Here is a 21960-nt window from a genome sequence, read left to right on the forward strand (position 1 = left end):
AGGAGATATCGAAAAAGATGATCAGTAACAGGCCAATACCAACATATATTTACAAGACATAAAATAAAAAACTCCATATATGCATGTCCAGAATACTTAACCAAACCTGTAATGGAATCTTCTGCGTTATTCTTTTATTTGATTTTTCTTTTCCAATGGAATCTTCTTCTGGGTTGTTAGATAGTTGTGGTGGTTAACTTTTACCTGATGTATTGAGTATTGACTAATAAGCAGAGTCATCTTTTTTTAATTCTGTGTACATGTGTATGCTTGGAAGTTATCATCCTTTAAGAAGATGCTGCCAAACATTTCTTACTACAAAACTTCAACTTGCATCTACCAGTCAATTGTCTTTTGTTTATCTACTCTTTATAAAAGATCAGATTGGAGAATACAAGAGATTGTGTCTGGAAAGCCAATATCTATCAGTCTGATCATTTGAAAGTTTGTTTTGAGCAGTAGCTAGTTCTGGGGGTTGGTCTTGAAAGTTCCATTTCCAATTAAGTCTAACTTCAATCTTTTGTTTCTTATTGCAACCGACACCTGAACTGAGAAAATCATCGAATTCGGTTTGTGAAAAGGTTGATGAAGATGAAGCAAATTGAGCAGGAGAGTGGAAAGTGCTGTGTCGAGAGAAAACAAGTGATTTCATCGCCACCGCCACCGCCTCCGCCACCACCATTCCCAAGGTTCTTGGCAAATCAGAGTGTTGTTGAGAGTGTGACAAGGCGAGAAATCGCCAGGTTCTGGACGCAGAAGCGCTTTAATGAGGAGGAGCACCTCCTCGCAGCGATCAAGGCTGCAGCACGCATTAGAGCCCGCAAACTCTCGGTATGATTTACTTGACACTTGTTACATGTATCGGAAACTTTGGTAAAATGTGATGAATTCTACGGTACATTAATCTATTGATACATTGATGAGTATGTACTGATTTTGTTGGAAGGGTAGGCCAAAAGTAGCCATCTTATTGAGCTAGTTAGGAGCTAACACTCTGAGGTTAACCATTTAAAAAGGATCAGTTCCTTGCCCGTCAAGTATTCTTGATCACAGTCAGCAATTTTATAGTTTTAGACATTGCTCATCTTTACAAATGGAGACAGATGGATGCATGATCAATTGTATCAGACGTAACAAAGTTTCATACATGTGCTTAACTTAATCTTGGAAGGTGTCTGGTTTGCAGGAGGAAGACTACAGATCTTTTGAGGAGTCCTTGAATGATGAAGACAACGATGGCAAAACGAATAGTGAGGGAGCAGTCAAAACGAATGAGAACAATGATGAAATTCGTGTTGGAATAAAGGACTGGTTAGTTATTTTATCAATCAATCAAAGAAAGAGAGCCAGGTCATACAGTTTCCTTAACAGTAAACTTCCAAATAACATGTGCAGGTGGACAAAAAGCAAGTATGCATACTTGAACCAGCCAGATATTGATTCCAAGGAGCCTCCAAAAAGGCGCAGCTCCACATTTGTTCCTAATTGCTTTGCTTATAAGCCAACTCCTCTGTACCCAACCTCTCTTGGTGTCTTTTAAACCAGCTGAGCTGCTTCAATTGATTGGATTGAACATTCATGAATTATATGTTTGCTAAAAGATGCAAGTTTGTATGTGTATTATATTTAAAATAAATAAAGGTTGCAACCTGCTTTGACGGTATTAGTTTTCTGTGTATAGTTATAGACACTACCATTTGTTTGAATTGAACTGAATTGAAATGAATTGAATTGGGGGTAGTGTAACAGACCCTTCGTGGCTTTGTTATTTTGTTCTGATTCTGTTCTGGTAATGAAAAATCAATTGTGCTTCTCTGTTTTGACTTAGTAATCAAATTACCAATTAATTTCGGTGGATCAAACCAAATTCCAGGCACAACTCACAGAAGAAATCCAAGGCACGACAAATAAAAAGAAAAAGAACCGACATTCTAATAGTGACCCAAACACTTTCCTAGTTTGAATAGGTTATACAGTGAATAAGTTGGGTTATATTTCACTATTTCCATGTCTGACCGTATTTCCTAATCCTATTGGGCAATACTCAACTGTTTCCAAATTTAAACTTACCTAAATTGTTCGTTGCTTTCTCTATAAGTACCCTCTAATACAGTGAATAATCAGAATCAGAGAAGCTTGATAGTTGGTGTGCTGTCAGGGCTGAGTGTTTTAGATTCTAGATCTCAAAATGCAGGGTGGGGAATTTAGAATGCTACATCTGGTGAGACCATATCTTCGATATCTACCCCAAGCCGAATGTATACACAGCAGAAAGATCACCTTCAAAGAGAAATTCGTATTTACTGCAGCTTCACTGTTCATCTTTCGGGTTTGCAGTCAGTTTCCCCTCTATGGGATAGATTATTCTACGTTTAACAAATTTGATACATTTTACTGGATGCGTGCTATTCTGGCGACAAGTCCTACTGGCACTGTAATGGGGCTCGGTATTAGCCCCATTGTGACATCTGGAATGATCATGAGTTTCTTAGCCAGTTCAAAACTTATTCAAGTGAACAACAGAATCCGCGAGGATCTTGAACTGTTCAATGGGGCACAGAAGTTGTTGGGAGTCCTCATTGCTGTTGGTCAAGCTGTTACTTATGTGCTATCAGGAATGTACGGCAATGTAGGTTTTGTTAATGCCCTTCTCATCATAACTCAGCTTTCCTTAGCTGGAGTCATAGTGATGTGCTTAGATGAGCTTTTCCAAAAGGGATATGGTCTCGTGTCATCTGCGAGCTCCCTTTTCGTCACTGCCAACATCTGCGAAAACATCATTTGGAAGGCTTTTGACCCCGCAACCGTAAATAGCGGCAGCGGGGGAGCTCATGAGTTTATAGGTGCACTTGTTGCTTTGTTCCATCTCATAATATCCAGGACAGACAAGATCAGTGCTATTCGAGAGGCTTTCTTTCGAGAACACCTACCAAACGTGACAAACCTACTTGCCACTATCTTCATCTTTCTAATTGTTGTCTACTTGCAATGCTTTCATGTGGCTTTGAAAGTGAGATCAAAGGGAGCAGCGTCATCATATCCTATTAAGCTCTTCTATACTTCTAACATGCCCGTCATTCTCCAATCCGCTCTTGTCTCGAATCTTTGTTTTGTATCTCATTTTCTTCACAAGAGGTACAATGGGAATAATAATTTCTTGGTGAATCTCATGGGGAAGTGGAAGGAATCTGGCCAGCTCAATATTCTCATTGGTGGTCTATCTTACTATGTCACTGCACCAGCAAGCTTGGCAGATATGGCAGCCGATCCCATCCACGCAATGTTTTATCTAGTCTTTATGCTTGCAACATGTGCATTGCTATCGAAAACTTGGATCCGATTCTCTGGTTCTTCTGCGAGAGACGTAGCAAAGCAACTCAAGGAACAAAACATGGGGATTCATGGACATAAAGACTCGAGCCTAGAGAAGAAGCTTAATCGCAATATACCTATTGCGGCTGCGCTTGGAGGAATGTGCATTGGTGCCTTGACTGTTGCGGCAGATCTCATGGGAGCAATGGGATCAGGAGCTGGGATTTTGCTTGCTGTTACAATCATATATCAGTGTTGGGAGACATATGAGGAGAAAGTGTGCTAGGGCAAATTAACTTTTTGTCACATTTATGTAGAAAACAGTATTTGGGAGATCTTGACATATAATGTAATTTGTATTGAGCCATGCAACTTCAGTAGTAATGTATAATATAACATTAGCTTTTTCCCTATTTTTGATTCTTCAAAGTATGTGGGATAGTAGATAGTTCTCAATTTTATCATCAAATCGTTTAAACTAAATTGTTAATTTGAAGCAGACTCTGAAAATTTTTGGATCATTCAAATGGTATAGCAACATTGATCATTTAAGCTGTCCCGCATTCCCCATGGTATGCGGTACTAAGCTTGGCCTGGGCGTATCCCTTAAGGTGATAATTGATGTTCATGTCGTGTCAAGCTCAACCCGGGTTATTGCTCGTTTTATGTCACTCAATCACTGTATAACTAATTGTGTTACAAACTCAAACACATTGATTAAACGTGTAACACACGCAATCCATTTAACACCGTAATAAAAACTTTACTAAATGTTCAAGAATAAAAGATAGTAAGAAATGACAACAAACAACTTCATCAAACACAACCGCGATACTATAGATACAAAACGACACAGAATGACATAAACTCTGCATTAAATTGATCAAAATTCAAGTGATATAAATTAATACGAAACACGATTATCTCAAATCGATATGTAATGGTATGTCAACAACCTTGGAAGAACGTGTATAGTTTTGTGTAGTAATATTACAAACACTAGTACACTACATAACATAACATGTGGGAGCATTATTTCCCTTCTAAAAATAAAAATAAACTCCGCGTCTGCGATTTGGTTTCCGAGCAAAGTCTTTGAAAACAAAGGCCGTAGAGACGTGTGTAGAAGTGTGTACTGATGATGATGCTGTAATCTCTCTCTGTTTCCAGATCTCGGATCGATCCTCAATCCCAATTTCTAGGGTTTCACCAATTCCATCTCCAATTCAATCTCAAAACCATGGCGGTTAAGCCCAGGCACGCGCGCGTCGCGGGTCGCAAAACGACGTCGTCGTCGTCGTCCTCGACTCTGGTGCTGACCTTGCTCGTCATGTTCACCTTCGTCATTCTCATTCTCCTCGCCCTCGGAATCCTCTCTGTTCCGAGCGGCTCCTCCGGCGACTCGCCCAAGGCCAACGATCTCAGCTCGATTCTGCGCAACGCCGAGAGGTGAGTTAGAATTGTGCTCTCTTGATTTTGGTTCGGTTTCCGATGGTTGATTTGGTAATTATTGTGGATTTTGGGGTTTTTATAGGAGTCAGGGAAATGACGGAAGCAAGGAGCAGTGGGTTGAAGTCATCTCCTGGGAGCCAAGAGCTTTTGTTTATCACAATTTCTTGGTAAGTTGAATTTGCTCTAATTATAGAGTTGTGACACTGATTGAAGGAAATTTCCTTTTTTGTTATTGTTTCTGATTGCAATGTGCATATATGGAGTGATCAAGTTTCTGATTTCTGAGCCAAAATATCTGCATTGTATATTTTCGGAATATACTGTAATCTGTAACGAGTGCTTAGATGAGATTAGTGCTTCATAAATGACTAGATTTGAGGTAATCGGAAGAAATGGAAAGCTGACCCTGGTTTTGGTAATTTCGGCAGACACAGCACGAATGTGATTATCTAATCAATCTAGCCAAGCCTCATATGGAGAAGTCGACAGTAGTTGACAGTGATACCGGAAAGAGCAAAGATAGCAGGTGTTTGTTACTCGCTGGCTTCTCGTGTGTTATTTCAGCTAAATGTGCTTGTTCTTTTTTCTTTCCTTGCTTATTTCAAATCATGTGTGGTACGATTGGTTGACGTCCTGTGTGCAGGGTTCGTACAAGCTCTGGAACATTTTTGGCTAGAGGACGGGATAAGGTTATCAGGAACATTGAGAAAAAAATTGCTAATTTCACCTTTCTACCTGTAGGTAAGCTGTTGATCTCCTGCCCTCTGTATTCATTATTTGTTACAATTTTGACGATTTTGTAGTGTCTATGATGTTTTATACAATTCAGAAGCTGTTTTATTAATCCAAAACCACAATATACAGAACACGGGGAGGGACTTCAAATTCTCCACTATGAAGTCGGACAGAAGTATGAGCCTCACTTTGACTATTTTCAGGATGAATATAACACTAGGAATGGAGGTCAACGTATAGCTACAGTTCTGATGTATCTGTAAGTTTCATACCATAGTTGCGTAAACACTCTTTCCTATGATACAATACATAGAGCCACTTATATTGATCCTGAAATATGTTCCTCCTCCTGTGTGGTACAGCTCAGATGTTGAAGAAGGGGGTGAGACTGTGTTCCCTGCTGCCAAAGGGAATATAAGTTCTGTGCCTTGGTGGGATGAGCTATCCGAATGTGGGAAAAAAGGACTTTCTGTTAAACCTAAGATGGGAGATGCTCTGCTTTTCTGGAGCATGAATCCTGATGCAACTTTAGATCCTTCAAGTTTGCATGGTGAGTGACTACTTATAGTAAGTTTGTTACTAGCTTGGAGAAGCATTAATTTTAGGTGGTGCTGTGTCGGTGAATCCAACTATTTATCATGGAAGATTTTTATGTACATATTGCATTTATCAACTGTGTCTCCTTAAAAGAGTTTATTCAAGTTTTGATAGATCAAACGTTATTTCTGATACAATTTTAATATTTTATTTGTTCATTGACAAATACTCCCGCTTGAAATACCTTTCCAGAAGTTATATATACCTTCTGTTCTGTTTCAGGTGGATGCCCTGTAATCAGGGGGAATAAATGGTCATCTACTAAATGGATTCGTGTGGATGAGTACAAAATTTGAAAAACTATACAAGAGGTGATTACCAAACATACACAGTTAATCGTTCATATGGGAATCTTCAATTTTAGGTTGTTGTATACTGTGAAGCTACAACTAATTGAATCCTGAAGTCTGTCATCTCAAAAGACAAAAACAAAAAATTCCTAAAATCTGCTTATTGGCTCTTCTATGGTTCTTTTTGTATATACTGTTGTATTGTTTCTTTAATTTGGTTATCTATATTCTTGTCTCAATGATCATTTCTGGCAGGTTATACAAGTTCTTATGTTACTGCTGTACTCATCAAAATCTCAAGCCCGAGCTCCAGTACCTGTGCTTCCAACTGTCATTCGTAACCTAGTAAACTGGTGGACACCTGCATGGCTTGGAGATTTTGATGGACTAGTTATTGCTCTACTAATTCAAGTTTTGTATGTGAGCTATATTCTTGTTACCACTTCCACTGAAAAATAAGCAATCCATATTTTTCCCTTTAGTTCTTACTGTCAAAAGCGTTAGGACATCGAGTCAATAATATATTTGTAACCGTTCGCGGAGAATCAAGCAATTACATTTACTATCATATATTTCTCTAGAATACTTTTCGATGTGGTGCTTTGTGAACTTCACAAATCCTATCTCACTGTAGTGTACTATTTTTGAACTTGATAGATGTCATGTCAAAATCCATTAGGAACCTTGAGAATGAGATGGAAGTTATAGATGACGGACCAGACCTTGGTGTTTCAGAATATAATTTTGGGGTTTTCAGAGTAGCTCTTCGCAAGAAAAGTTAAAAAGGAGACTACAAATGAGCAAACTACATTGAGTACCTTCACCCTCACCTCCATTAAAGCCAAATTTTAACAATTCAATTCCAAAGTAAGTATAACCAATGACAAAGAAATATTGGAAAATTTTCATCATGACCAATGCAAGCTCTATATCCCCTGAACATTCTAAAAATAGAATAATCCCATCCCCAATATTTCTTTATTGATGACGTAGTTGGGTTCAGCTCTAGAACTGAAACAAGCCTTTTCTTCCCCCCACCATGTTGATTATTAGAACTTGACGAAAAATTGGTACAATGGCGACCTACACCTGCATGCCAAGAGCTTCATGATTGATCTAACTCTTTGCGCCGATCAGATTCCTGATGACATATTGCAAAATGCCTCCGTGATCAAAATAAGCCAGCTCCACCTGCACCAAAGAAGGAAGATAAGCAACCTGAGATGGACAAAGACGCAAATGCAGTACCAGTGTTGGAATCCATTACCTCTGTATCAAACCGTAGCGTACATACAAATGACTTTCCATTGTCTGTCACCACCGTGATATCCTGACCGGGTCTAATTTCGCTAACAGTGCTTGGAAGGTCGATGGTGTAGCGTTCCTCACCAGTCAATCCAAGAGTTTCAGTATCCTCCCCAGCCTTGAAGCATAGGGGAATGATACCCATGCCCACAAGATTACTGCGGTGAATGCGCTCAAAGCTCTTTGCTATGACAGCCTTCACCCCCTGAGAATAATTATGATTTAAAGCATTATTTCAGGAAGCAAGTCAAAGGCATAATGAAATCAATGAAATAGGGTACTGTCAAAGGGCATACCAGTAGCATTGGACCCTTAGCAGCCCAATCACGAGAACTTCCACTCCCATATTCAGCACCAGCCAAAATGATTGTGTCATGCCCTTCACTTTTGTACTTCTGAAAAGCGCGACAGTGGTAATATAAGTAAGGTGAGATTAATATATTATAAGATACAATTTTAAACTATCTGAAGATCTCTTTCAATTGCAAATAATTGTATGAAAAAGTTGACATTACCATGGCAGCATCAAACACGGAAACTTTCTCTCCTGAGGGATGATGAATTGTTTTGGGGCCCACTTCTCCTATCAAAAACTTATTGACCAGGCGAATATTTGCAAAAGTACCTCTTGCCATTATTTCGTCATTACCACGACGACTACCATAAGAGTTGAAGTCTCTTCTATCAACACCACGCTCCATAAGGTATTTGGCTGCTGGACTATCTTTGTGGATGCTACCAGCTGGTGAGATGTGGTCAGTTGTAATACTATCTCCAAAGTTGAGCAAGCAGTAAGCATTCTTCACACCATGAGCGCCGGGAGGAGACATGGTCATATCTTTAAAATAAGGTGGCTCATGTATGTAAGTGGACTTTGGGTCCCATGCATAGAGAGTGCCAGAAGGTACAGATAACTGATTCCACATGGGATTTCCTTTGGTGATTGCTTCATATGTAGCCATAAACATCTGAGGAAGCACATTTGATTGCACAGCCTAAACAGAGTGAAAGAATAGTGTGAACTTCAAATCCCTCAACTTGGTGGAAATTGTTCTGCAATTTATTAAAGTTCCAAAAAACAAATGTCCTAGTGGATCAGCAAAGCAATCTCACCTCTGCTACTTCTTGATTAGATGGCCATATATCCCTGAAAAATATCTTCTTTCCATCTTTTCCCACCCCTATAGGTTCAGTGTCAAAATCAATATCCACCTGCAGCATTGCCTATAAATTAGATATTGCACCAAAGAAAAAAAATTACAAGCACAAAGCCAGATCCACACATGATGGGTATGCATATTATACGGCATACAATATAATGTGAGTAGACACAGATTAACAAGTGACTGCAAGAATATATGAGCTCCATACCGTGCCAGCAAGAGCATAAGCAACCACAAGGGGAGGAGAAGCAAGATAATTAGCCCGTGTTAAAGGATGTACACGGCCCTCAAAATTCCTATTTCCAGATAATACGGCTGAAGCTACAATATCTGTAAACGTGTAGAAAATCAACAGCTTAATCACCTTGCAAGTGTCTGCAGAGTACCATCTGTATAAGCATTATCTGTCCAAAGTACTTACCATTTTCCGTAATAGCTGATGCCACTGCTTCATCAATATCTCCTGAATTTCCAATGCATGTGGTGCATCCATACCCAACGATATTAAATCCTAGCTGATTCAGATACTTCTGCAACCCACTGCACGGACAATCCATGGCCTATTAATACATCACTAAAACAGTAAAACTTTCTGAAGGATATAGTATATGATTCTTATGAGTACCTCTTTTCCAAGTATTTGGTTACAACCCCAGAGCCCGGCGCAAGACTAGTCTTAATCCATGGCTTGACCTAACAAAAGAAACACAAAATTTCAAGTCTAATTAACTCAAAGGGTTCCCTTTTGAAGTATACAAGGCAGCAAGAAAACTAAGCACTCTGTTATCTAACTTGAGAAGAAGATTGCCATGAAAGAATATGCAGAGAGTACTTCAAATATTGAGGAAATAAGTATCAACTTCAGAAACTGTTGCCCTTAATTATGAACCAAATGCAGCCAAACTGGAAATTTACCCATAATCTTAAGATAGACTACTTCACATGCATGGTAATGCATTTTATCTGACAAAACTCATCAACAGTAACATCATTCTACCCAGTACTGTAGACCAATATTGTTGTGTTTCCAACATAATATATTTCCTTCATTACTTGTTTTCATTTACTAACTGATGCATCATATACTTCCTTTTCACTTTTTCTCAACCTATATATCATTATACCAATGTGAGAAACAGCCAAAAGTAGACATCCAACCTCCAATCCTAATTCACAAGCTTTCTTTGCAACCAAGGCAGCTCCTAGCATTACACTAGGATTTGAGGTGTTTGTGCAACTGGTAATAGCTGCAATTACGACATCTCCATGCCTAAGCTGTGCAGGGATTCCATGAAATGAGAACTCTACAACTTTCTTTTGAGATTCCTTTGGCACAGCAAAACCCTGAAATGCCATACAAGAAATTTCAGCAAAAACAAACGGATGTTACGCATAATAATATGACAGTCTAATACAAGACATAATCTCAGTTATCCAATTAGTAAATAAGTAACAAAAACAATAACACTCTTCAATGATCACTGACCAAAAAAATTCTGATTCAAGATTTAATCTTCCACGTCCTTATGACAAACTTTTCAGAGAGTTTCCTCGAGTTATTTTTAGCTTAAAACCATAGATACACAATAGATAAGGATATGTTTTTATATAGATGAATGTTTATTTTCAGATAAATTTAATCAGTTATATAATTAAATTCTAGAGCATCCAAATATGCCTGTGACCTCCATGCTCTATTACAACTTGTGTTTAACTTATAGATATTCTCACCTTAAATCCAACTCTATTGTCAAGGCATGCATGCCAATCCACTTTCATTTCTTTCAGAGGAACACGATCATGTGGCCTGGAAAACATATGCTTCTCAGTGGTGCATAACAAAAGATTGAAATTCCAAAATGGGAAGAAAACATGTGCGCATAGAAACTTGAATTATCAAGAGATTCTACCTCTTTGGCCCTGATATGCAAGGCTCCACATCCTCAAGTTTTAGCTCAAGATTAGCAGAGTATACTCTCTCTATCTGGGGCTGAGTTCAGGAAAAATGTTCATTCAGAAATCATCTTGTAGATAGATGTTGAATAGGACAGTATCCAAACTAATGAGTGGCATATTTTACCTCACTGTAGTCCACAAACATCTTATTAGCCCGTAAATAAGATTCTATCATAGCAACCTATATGAAAATTTCCATCTTTTAGTGTAAATAGAGGACATTTTAAATGAAATAGAGTTTAAGCACTTACAGTGTCAGCAGTTCTGCCTGTTAGCTTTAGATATTGCAGCGTGACATGATCGACAGGAAAGAAGCCCATGGTTGCACCATACTCAGGAGACATGTTGGCAATAGTAGCACGGTCAGCTAATGATAATTCACTCATGCCTTCCCCTGAATAAGAAAGTAAAGGCCAACATCTAATGTGAGAAATAAGCAAACCTAATAGCAGCTGCAACATCTACATTGACAACATTTATCACTAGTTAATGGTTACATATGTAGATATACCATAAAACTCCACAAACTTCCCAACAACTCCATGCTTCCTCAGAATTTGAGTTACTGTCAGAACCAAATCAGTAGCTGTCACACCATCTCTCAGTTTTCCTAACAACTTGAACCCAACCACACCAGGGAGGACCATGCTCATGGGCTAAATATAAACAAAAGAGAGACTGAGTGAGCTTTCTGGAAAAAAAAAGTGCATAAATACAAGTTGTAATTTAATGAGGATCAATGAATCACAAGAAGATAACAAGTTAGTCATCAACAAGCAGGTATATCATAGAAGCGCACTCCTTTACCTGGCCAAGCATCGCAGCTTCTGCTTCGATACCACCCACTCCCCAACCAGCAACACCTAGTCCGTCAATCATTGTGGTGTGTGAATCTGTCCCAACAACACTATCAGGATATAGCAAGCCATCTGTGTTGAACACCACCCGTCCAAGGTATTCTAAATTAACCTGCAAATCAGCATTTGAATTTGTTTATCAGGTTGGCGTATTGGAAGTACATCTGGAAACTGAGAAAAGAAAAACTGTAGGAGTGATATATTAGAGAACCGACTTATTTTGTCTCTGAACTGAAGCAAGTACCTGATGAACGATCCCTGATCCAGGAGGAACAACGAGCATGTTATGGAATGCATTTGATCCCCATTTTAGAAACCCAAACCGTTCATTGTTTCTCTTGAACTCAAATTCCATGTTTGCCTGCACTGCATTGTCTGATCTTGCCACATCTACTTGAACCGAGTGATCAATGACGAGATCAACTGGTACCTACATTCATGAGAGAAGTCTGTGTTAAGATTATTTTAAAATAATTATGATTCACTAGTACAAATTAAGCAAATGGCATGTCTATAATGAGCCAAGGTGTCTTTAGAAGAAAAAAGAAGATAAATATGCCAAAGTGAAGCAACACTGAAAGCATATATGTAGCTCACCAATGGGTTAATCTTGTTAGAATCTCCCTTGAGATTGTTCATGGCATCTCGCATGCAAGCCAGATCGACAACAGCAGGTACACCAGTGAAATCCTGAGAACCAGCAGAACAACACAATGATATTCCACCTATATACATCACTAATATTACGACAAACGACAAGAACGAACATCCACACACTGTTTACCTGAAGAAGGACTCTAGCAGGTTTGAATGGAATCTCAACCTGCTTGGGAGCACTGTTCTCCCAATCAATAATTTTCTCAACATCCTTACTCTTAACCTGAAACTCATCGCAGTTACGGATTGCAGACTCGAGAAGGATCTTAATAGAGTACGGTAGCTTATCTGCATCACAAACATCAATACAACTACACTCAATACACCATCACAAAAAACTCGAAACATAAAAAAAAATAATAATAATAAATAAATAAATAAAAACAATGCACCGCTCAGAAGAGAATCACAAAGCAATTAATACAACCATTTCCAGTATTCCATTACTCTAATGAATCAAAATCAATTAGAACATTCAAAAACAGAATCATCGATCCAAAACAACTTCGCATATCAAAACACCACAAATCATACAGATTCATTTCATTTCCTACTGTTTCATTCTCGGTAAGTAACCAAACGCAAACCACAGTAAATAAAAAAAATCAGAGCTAAAAATTTACCGACTCTAGGATCATTGAGAGCCGGCAGGCTGTAGTACTTTCCGAACTCGCCGCCGTCCGGCTTCTCAAGCGATTTCAATATACTCTTGAACGGATTCTCCGCCGCTGCGATCAATCAAAACCGTCAGAAATGAACCAAAAGGATACAAAAATTCACTATCAGAGAAAAGAAACTGAGACGATCGAGTTCGTGGTTCACAGTACCCATAGCGAAATCGATCGCAGTAACAGAGAAGCTGATCGGATCGGAGTGGTTAGGGCTCTGATATGATCAGAATCGAAGTGAGTGATTTGTGTGAGGCAGAGTGGGAAGTTGGTTGAGGGTGACCTTCACGTTATACGAAGCTTTCGTTGTCGTTTAGTCTGGGTTCCATGAATATCCCTGATCTCAGAAGAGTAATCATTCGGTGCGGGCGGGTCTAGATGTTCTGTGTTACGTGGTGAGTTCGGATTGGGTTTGTTACTCGGGGATATTTTGTATATTCCCTATCGTGGACCTCTAGGGCGTGTGGCTAACGGTGGATATTTGATTTTTTTAATCTTTTTTTTTTTTAGAGAAATTTGATTTTTAATTTTTTTTTTTTTTTGATTTGTCAATCACACGGTGTCCTCAAAGGCTTCCTAGGCCCAGAGACTAATCCGTGTTCGGGGGATCTTGTCAGAACGCTTCCTCCCCCCTGGCCACAAAGAATATATTGGGATTTAACTCCAATAAGCATCGGCGGGATTCGAACCCGGGTGTGGGGGTTCCACACTTGGAGGTTCTTACCAACTCGACCACCTGTGGTGGTTTTTGATTTTTAATCTTGTTTAGCATCAGATAGATCCCCACCATTTAGTAGAAATCTCACTTGGTGATCATTAGGATCTCCACTAATATATTTGTTTGAGAGACTTTGTTGTAAAACTTTTATCGGAAGAAACTTCAAGTTAGGGTGACCAAAAAAGCTATAAAGAAATTGTCAAGCTAATTAACTGCAACATGCGATGTCAAATTTGTATAGTTTTCTTTTTGTAAATGAAGAAGTATATATGCTAACTTACTTTAATTATCTGATTGTCATTCAAACCATTCGTCAAAAAATTTCTCTACAACTTTAACAGTTTGACTTTATCAAATGTTTTCGTATGCTTTATTAATACATTCAATATATTAACCATCGACTAATTTTTAAGGAGACAATTGCCTTCATGTCCCCTAAATTCAGTTAGGGGAGTGGATAATCTCCCTTGGGACCATAAGGTGTGAATGGGAGGCCCAAGTGAAGGCTCTGTTGATCATACCAATGAGAATTGCTAGGATCGCTTTGGATTGTAGAAGCATGTGATGATATGTACTTATGGCACAGGTGACTATTCTTGGGAAGTGCACTTATCATGGTCACAACTTCTGTTTGTGTGCCCGAGGATGATGTGCACATGACCAACAAAAGGAAGGGATAGAGTCGAGGGATTTGACTCAAAAGGAAGGGAGGTACTATGGGCCTAGGAAACGGAAAATTACCCAACAAACAAATTGGGCCTGAAAAGGCCCAATAACATTAAAGCTTGGGTTTAGTTTCTGCGTTGGGTAGTTTTTAAATTTTGGGGCCATGTGTACTTCCTTTCCTTTGAGGGTTTTTTTACTCATTTTTTAATGTAACCATTCATTAATATGAATAAAGATATTGAGAGAATTGTGCGTTAATCAATTAATATCAAAAGTAGATAATATTATAAAAAGAATGACCGCGATAAGATTGAGTAGTTAAGGAGCCTTATGGCTGGAACCAGTGGCAGATCTAAGATTAAAATCTTGTGGGGGCGAGGTTTTTTTTTTTTCTCTGGGTTATTGAGGAATATGAAAATACCAAGTAAAAAAATGTGTATGAATGCATATAGAACAAAAGCAGAGCTATGTGTACAAAAGGGACGGGATTAAATAGTTACAATCTATAATGCATATAGAATGTGATTGTAGTTAATTATGTCCAATTAATGTATCAAAGTCATAATATGCAATGAATTTAATTGTAACTGGCGCTGATCTTGATTTTCTTTTAACTTTACCATGTTATTGGCGAGTATGTCCATTCTATATATGTATGTAACAAATTTTGAGTGATGGCAGCAACCCCTATTGGGCACAACATAGGTCCGCAAGTGGCTAAAAGCCTGAAACAAAATGAAACAATATAACTAGGGCAACCTAAAATGCAACATCATCCTAAGATTAAGACTAAAGACGGTAACTTAACACTACTAAAGAAAGCACCGAAACAAAACCAAGACTAATCCTAATTTATTTCTTGAAACCATAGGAGGTAACCCTAGAAAACAATGCTAGCTTAAAAACCTAAGCAATGCTCGATTAGAAAACCTTAAAAGACTGAGCCCAAACCAAGTCAGGCCCAAATTAGGCCTCATCAAAAAGCCCGCGGATCAAGTGGGCCGATGGATACCTGCCAACCCGGAGGGCTTTTAGCCCGGCCCGGCCCGTCAAAAAACCCGCAAAAGCCCGCCTTGGTGGGCCGAGGGCCGGCCCGCCTAAAGCCGGCAAAAACCCGGCTCGGCCCGCCAAAGGCCCGCTAGGCCCGGCCCGTAAAAGCCCGTAAAATATTTTATATATATATATATATATTTGTAGTTATGTGTGTGTGTGTTTATAAATATATATACACACACACACATAGATATATATATTTGTGTGTGTTTATATATATATATGTGTGTGTGTGTGTGTGTGTGTGTGTGTGTGTGTTTATATATATATGTATATATATTTATATATGTGTGTGTGTTTATATATATGTATATATATATTTATATATGTGTGTGTGTGTTTATATATATAATATATATATAGAGATATATATATGTGTGTGTGTGTGTGTGTGTTTATATATATGTATATATATATTTATATATGTGTGTGTGTTTATATATATGTATATATATATATATATATTTATATATGTGTGAGTGTTTATATATATAATATATATATATATATATAGAGATATATATATGTGTGTGTGTGTGTGTGTGTTTATATAGAGATATATATATATATATGTGTGTGTGTGTTTGTTTATATATATAATATATATATAGAGATATATATATATATGTGTGTGTGTGTGTTTATATATATAATATAATAATATATATAGAGATATATATATATATATATGTGTGTGTGTGTGTGTGTGTGTGGAAGTTCTTATACTTCTATTATTCTATATAGAATATGTGCATATATATATATATATATATATTCTACATATCGGTAATCGGTTGACCAATTAGATCGGGTTCAAAACTATGGTGAAATTGACTAAATTTTTAACCACACGCATAATTTATTGTAATAAACTCATCCAACGGTTGGTTTTTCCATTTTCTTTGAATTGATAGGGGTTGCTCTTTGGAGTGTATGATATATAAATATAGGTTTATAAGAGTAACTAAGTTTGACCTAGTTGATCGAATTCGAAACAATAACGAAATTGGCTAGATTTTCTACAATCACCATAAAACATTACAATCTCTCCATCGAGCGGTTGGTTTCTCCGAATTCATTTTCTACTTCATGGTTGCTTTAGAATGAACCTAAACAATTTAAATGCAATGTATAAGTCATACAACTAAAGGAATAAAATTGGTATACACCAATGTGTTTGTAATAAATTTTTTTTTTTTTTTTATCTTATGTCCACGCACATCCATCGATGGAATATATACAAACGTGATGTGAAAAAATAAGCACGTTTCGCGGTTGCCACGCCATCGGTCAACCAATAAAACATATAAGTGACTACGGTTGACCAATCCGATCGGATTCGAAAATATGGTGAAATTGGCTAAATTTTTTACCACACTCATAATTTATTGTAATAAACTCATCCAACGGTCGGTTTTTTCATTTTATTTGAATTGATAGGGGTTGCTCTTTGGAGTGTATGATATATAAATATAGGTTTATAAGAGTAACTACGTTTGACCTAGTTGATCGAATTCGAAACAATAACGAAATTGGCTAGATTTTCTACAATCACCATAAAACATTACAATCTCTCCATCGAGCGGTTGGTTTCTCCGAATTCATTTTCTACTTCATGGTTGCTTTAGAATGAACCTAAACAATTTAAATGCAATGTATAAGTCATACAACTAAAGGAATAAAATTGGTATACACCAATGTGTTTGTAATTAAAATTAATTTTTTTTATCTTATGTCCACGCACATCCATCGATGGAATATATACAAACGTGATGTGAAAAAATAAGCACGTTTCGCGGTTGCCACGCCATCGATCAAACAATAAAACATATAAGTGACTACGGTTGACCAATCCGATCGGATTCTAAAATATGGTGAAATTGGCTAAATTTTTTACCACACTCATAATTTATTGTAATAAACTCATCCAACGGTCGGTTTTTCCATTTTCTTTGAATTGATAGGGGGTTGCTCTTTGGAGTGTATGATATATAAATATAGGTTTATAAAAAATTAGTGTCTTTAAAAATTCATTTATCAATAAATTAGTATCTATATATAAATATAGATTTTTTTTGGTACAATATAGTTATATAGATCTATTATCTTTGGTTGTATTTGATCATTATCCATTGAATTTCCAAAGCTTGATTAAAAAAAAAAACTTGTGTCTTTAAATATTTATTTATAAATAAAGCCCGCAAGGCCCGTTTTATATGGACGGACTTGGATCCTTTGATTTTTAATAAAGCCCGACCCGACCCGGCCCGGCCCGCAATTATTTAAAAATATGGCAAGGCCCGGCCCGGCCCGAGCCCGCTATGAATGGGCCGGGCCGGGCCCGACCCGGCCCGTTGACGACCCCTAGCCCAAATCACCGCCCTCATGAACACACACCCAACCAGCAGCCGTCAAGACGCCAGCTGCCATACACCGCCTCCTGCACACTGTGTCCGACCCAATCCAGAAGAACGAGGAACCACCGCCCTCTGCCTAGCTAAAAGAGACAAACTCAGTATCCACACACGACCATGAAGAAGTCGCTGCAATTAATCCACAACCAGCAAATCCCCCGCTTGCATCACACAGATCCCGTTGTGCTAGACCTCAATAGCGCCGCCATCCCACCGGCCTCGTCCAAAGCGCATCGGATTGGAAAGCGATTCCGGCGTCAAACAATCACAGCACCAAGGCGCTTATTCCGTGCCCAAGCCCATTTCCCACCCCATAAAGAAGAACAGACCAGTGAGGAGACCATAAGACCCATCTGACGACAACGTGTCGTCGGACGGAACAAAAGAAGAGGCAGCGGCTTCCATTGCTAAGGGAACCTTTGTTTCCCTCGAAAGAGAAACACCCACCAGAAGTCACTCCACTCACACGATTTAATGCGAATAAAAGATTAAAAATTAAAATCGGATTCGACCGACTTTTCATCTAAGGGATGGACCTAGCTAATTGTGCTACAATTTATTATTGATTTACGTAATTAGGTCAGAGATTCTTAATGATCACGCCCTCATTCATGGGTTATTGTTCATCTCGTTCACCAAATTAATTAAGATGAAGAAAGAAAATGTGACCATATTCATGCATGACTTCCACTGCATGCTAGTTAAGTAGGATTAGAATATTAGAGAACTAAAATATCAAAAGACTAGGGTTTTAATTAATTAGTTGTGTGTTTATGAAGTTCCAATCCATACGCATGCACAAAGCTGATCACATAAACTTTCCTTGTCCATGAAGTCCTTAATCCTTATACTACCAAAATTTGCATGTGTTAACCGGAACTTCTAAAATTTTCAAAAATCATTATCATTATTTTTTTTTGAGATAGATCGTTCACTCAATCAACCAAAACGCATACATTTAGGGGGGGGGGGACATAAGCCAATACCCCAAAAAAACCGCGGTTACAGATACCATTAGGCCAATGGGCCTAGACTCTAACCACAAAACACTCATTTCTAAGGCTACCTTGAGCATGTGATCCCGAAAGTCCCAGTAATGCCCCGTAGTCAACAGCACAGAAGACGTCATCCTCTTCAACACCGTGTCAAAAAAGTATCAGACCACGTGTAAAAAATCTCTCGTCGGCAAATTGACAACAAAAGTAAACCAGAGTTGAACCAACTCGTCCACGGGAAATACCCCATAATAATGACACAACCATAAAACCAAGACAACCAAACCCGCTCAATTGAGGAGAGACTTACAAGACTTCGAATTATTTCATTGATCGATTACAATTAGTTGAATTGAGCGCATATGATAAGGTCAACATACCAATTAAAATATTAAAAGTTCAAAGTATTCTCAGATTGATAATGATTTTTGAAAAGTCACTTATATGTAAGGTGCTTCCATGTTGATTCTATTAGCTCAGCTAATTAATATATAGATCTTTTTCATGCATGAAATTAAATTTAACAAGTGTAGAAAATTATGCAAAACTGCGTTAAACTTCGATCTAAAGCGAACTATAGTATGATATATACTCACACAACTATAATATGATATCGATATGGACTTGGTGTTTACCTTTTAATAGCTCTAGCCCTCTCGTAATGGCCGGCGCAAATCAATCAAAAATTAGGCAAGAAAACTACAAGAGAAGAGAAAGTGAGAGCACTGAAAGTCTGAAAGCTAGTGCTTGCGACTCCCAACACTTAATCTCCAAGAATTAATCATTCAGGTTTAAGTCGATGTATTTCTACCACATAGTCTTTACACGTAGTCGAATCGTGGTCAGTCTTTTTCATCGTACTTATTGCTCTTAATCCGTGAAAATCGAGCGCGCTCTTACAAAACGAGTGGACGACTGGATTTGTATGCAAGTTGCGGAAGTTGTTTTTTCTTTGTGTTGGAAAAAGTCAGAAGCAGTTGCGCGCAGCTTCTGCTATTTCCAGAAGCAGCTTTTTCTAACCGCGTAGAGGAGGTTCCGAACGAAGCTGCGTAATCACGTTTTCAAAGGAGGCTGCAGTTAGTTATTACAACGGGTCGCAGAAGCTAGCCCACCGCGTGGTGTTTGATAATCTGGGTGACGTAGAATAAAGACTAGAAATGACATGATAGATTAGGGGCTTTATTACCAGCGGTGTAGGTTTGGTAGAATTAGTAGTGATGACTCCGAGCTCGACCCGACATATATATACAGTATTACAGTATATCGTACTTGTCAGTATCCATCAGTACCATTAAACTCGAGTGAATGACCAGAACCAATTTACACTAGAATACTTACTTCAAAAAAATAAAAAACAGAACGTACGTATATAAGAGCAAGTTTACCCGTAGTCAAGAAATGTCAAGGTCGAGAAGTCAAGAATTCGACCAGTCAAGATACTGTTCACTGCCACTGTACATGGGTTTACACCCGTTTTTTTCTTGACCGGTCAAACTGTTCATCTTTCACTGTTCATCCACTTTTACGTTATTTAGGGGGTCGTGAAAATTGACTTTTTATACGTTAGGAATTTGGGAAAACTTCCTTCATAAAAGTTATACATGGAACTTAATATTCGGAGTTCGTATGAATTTATTATGAATTTTTGAAATCTGAAAATTTTCTATAAATAACAACAACAAAAAAAATTCTATTTTGTTTCATTTTTCTTTTTTTCTTTCTCCCCCCCCCCCCCCTCCGGTTCTCTTTCTCGCAGCTGCACCAAACCTGGTGGGTTTCGTCCTACCCGACCCGGATTTTTCTCCGTCCTCAGGCCACCTCCAGGCTCCGGCCAAGGACCCGGCCCACCCCACCCCCCCCCCCCCCGAGGTCACCTCACCTCGTCCGGCCGCTCCGTGGCCTCAGCCCGCCCAGACGCTACCCCCAGGCTGAGATCGAAGCAACCCCAAGCGGGTCTGCTTGTTGTTGCTGCTTTAGTTTCTCCTTGCTGCTGCCCCCGAGGTCGCCTCACCTCTTCTCTCTCCGCAGACATCACCTACGTTTGGGTGTGGGCCGAACTGGCACAGGCCTTGGCTGGGCAAGGAAAATGTCATCCTCTTGCCTTTTTTCTTGACTGAAGTCAAGAAATGTCATCCTTTGCCCGGTCAAGCTTCTGTTGGTGGAAGAGATTTTTTTTTCTTGCCCAGTCACCACCTCAACAAATCCATGCTTTGCCTGGTTAAAGAGGAACCGGTGGATTTGCTCTAACGCTTTGATTTGAAAGTAATGTCAAGTCTAAAATTTAAAAAATTTAGCCATTATACGGTTACATTTTTCTAACGTTTCTCAAAATACTACTGCTAGTTTTGTCAGGGCCAAACTTGAGATTTTGAGACTTGAAGTGAGAAAGAAAAATAGGCCTACATTTTTTATATAAAAATTTTTTTGAAATTTTTTTTTAAAGGAAAAAAAATATATTACAAAAGAAGAAGAAAAAGTATTACAAAAGAAGATTGAAAGGAAAAAAAATTGAAAAGATAAATAAATACACAACTAAAAGTGGATTTGAAGTTCGAACTTAGGCTAAGGGTAACATAAACTTTTATCTTGCCAACTAAACTAATCCTATTATTTAGTAAAAAATATACATTTTATTTACTTAATAATTCTTTTAAATACCACTAGAAAAAAATTAGACATGACGACACATTGGGCCTGAGACGGCCGACTCACGAGCCTCATGTCAGGTCTGGCATTGAATTTTGTAGATACATATGCATGGAAGCATTCAATAATTTGTCTAAGGAATATGACCCTAAATGATTTATAAATTTCTGATCCTTTAATGAAATTAAACATTTTCTTTTCCAAAACTCTGTATTTGTCTCTGGACTTATTGAAACTCAACCCATGAATTGAATGCAGTAGTTGCATTACAAAATAAAAGATACCTAACTCAATGCTTCAAGCTTTATTGGAACTCATTTACTCTCTTTGCTTTTTTTGTTTTCTTAAGAAAGTATAAATGAAAGAGAATATGTTTACTTCAAACTAGAGCGTACACTGTGAAGTTTCCCATCTTCATTGGATAAACGAATATGGAATTAAAGAGCAAGTAGTCCAATTTTATTTTTCTATTCCTA

General features: G+C 38.2%; 4 protein-coding genes across 4 annotated transcripts; 3 read left to right on the forward strand and 1 right to left on the reverse strand.

Annotated features, from left to right (window-relative positions):
* The first annotated feature begins 406 nt into the window (after positions 1 to 406).
* On the forward strand, positions 407 to 1768 carry LOC112189086. The gene is made up of 3 exons (XM_024328359.2): positions 407 to 831; positions 1187 to 1311; positions 1396 to 1768. The coding sequence occupies exons 1-3, from the start codon at positions 586 to 588 to the stop codon at positions 1538 to 1540; spliced, it is 516 nt and encodes a 171-aa protein (XP_024184127.1). The 5' UTR covers positions 407 to 585; the 3' UTR covers positions 1541 to 1768.
* A 373-nt stretch (positions 1769 to 2141) lies between these two features.
* Positions 2142 to 3708, forward strand: LOC112189085 (protein transport protein Sec61 subunit alpha). The gene has a single exon (XM_024328358.2). The coding sequence runs from the start codon at positions 2189 to 2191 to the stop codon at positions 3596 to 3598; it is 1410 nt and encodes a 469-aa protein (XP_024184126.1). The 5' UTR covers positions 2142 to 2188; the 3' UTR covers positions 3599 to 3708.
* A 627-nt stretch (positions 3709 to 4335) lies between these two features.
* Positions 4336 to 6979, forward strand: LOC112186047 (probable prolyl 4-hydroxylase 10). The gene is made up of 8 exons (XM_024324400.2): positions 4336 to 4761; positions 4847 to 4931; positions 5193 to 5290; positions 5408 to 5505; positions 5629 to 5758; positions 5862 to 6049; positions 6319 to 6407; positions 6642 to 6979. The coding sequence occupies exons 1-7, from the start codon at positions 4553 to 4555 to the stop codon at positions 6390 to 6392; spliced, it is 882 nt and encodes a 293-aa protein (XP_024180168.1). The 5' UTR covers positions 4336 to 4552; the 3' UTR covers positions 6393 to 6407; positions 6642 to 6979.
* A 185-nt stretch (positions 6980 to 7164) lies between these two features.
* On the reverse strand, positions 7165 to 13311 carry LOC112186046 (aconitate hydratase 1). Its single transcript, XM_024324399.2, has 20 exons — positions 13152 to 13311; positions 12948 to 13052; positions 12452 to 12612; positions 12265 to 12357; positions 11912 to 12097; positions 11618 to 11779; positions 11322 to 11466; positions 11062 to 11204; positions 10935 to 10991; positions 10765 to 10844; positions 10586 to 10661; positions 10013 to 10198; positions 9480 to 9547; positions 9276 to 9394; positions 9063 to 9184; positions 8805 to 8903; positions 8207 to 8686; positions 7988 to 8086; positions 7654 to 7896; positions 7165 to 7577 (listed from the first exon to the last, which is right to left on the reverse strand). Exons 1-20 carry the CDS (start codon positions 13153 to 13155, stop codon positions 7503 to 7505), a joined length of 2703 nt encoding a protein of 900 aa, XP_024180167.1. The 5' UTR covers positions 13156 to 13311; the 3' UTR covers positions 7165 to 7502.
* Between the last annotated feature and the right edge of the window lie 8649 nt (positions 13312 to 21960).

The sequence above is a fragment of the Rosa chinensis genome, chromosome 2 (genome assembly GCF_002994745.2).
Source record: "Rosa chinensis cultivar Old Blush chromosome 2, RchiOBHm-V2, whole genome shotgun sequence".
NCBI lineage: Eukaryota > Viridiplantae > Streptophyta > Magnoliopsida > Rosales > Rosaceae > Rosa > Rosa chinensis.

Bases quoted from the DNA above. Each gene is read 5' to 3' on its own strand.
- LOC112189086 (XM_024328359.2), top strand. From the start codon at position 586: ATGAAGATGAAGCAAATTGAGCAGGAGAGTGGAAAGTGCTGTGTCGAG. The intron at 832-1,186 runs GTATGATTTACT...TCTGGTTTGCAG, and splicing joins TTAGAGCCCGCAAACTCTCG to GAGGAAGACTACAGATCTTT. The intron at 1,312-1,395 runs GTTAGTTATTTT...TAACATGTGCAG, and splicing joins CGTGTTGGAATAAAGGACTG to GTGGACAAAAAGCAAGTATG.
- LOC112189085 (XM_024328358.2), top strand. From the start codon at position 2,189: ATGCAGGGTGGGGAATTTAGAATGCTACATCTGGTGAGACCATATCTT.
- LOC112186047 (XM_024324400.2), top strand. From the start codon at position 4,553: ATGGCGGTTAAGCCCAGGCACGCGCGCGTCGCGGGTCGCAAAACGACG. The intron at 5,291-5,407 runs GTGTTTGTTACT...TCCTGTGTGCAG, and splicing joins GGAAAGAGCAAAGATAGCAG to GGTTCGTACAAGCTCTGGAA. The intron at 6,050-6,318 runs GTGAGTGACTAC...GTTCTGTTTCAG, and splicing joins AGATCCTTCAAGTTTGCATG to GTGGATGCCCTGTAATCAGG.
- LOC112186046 (XM_024324399.2), bottom strand. The intron at 11,780-11,911 runs GTACTTGCTTCA...GCTGATTTGCAG, and splicing joins GATCAGGGATCGTTCATCAG to GTTAATTTAGAATACCTTGG. The intron at 9,548-10,012 runs GTTGGATGTCTA...TTCTTTTGTTAG, and splicing joins CTTGTGAATTAGGATTGGAG to GTCAAGCCATGGATTAAGAC.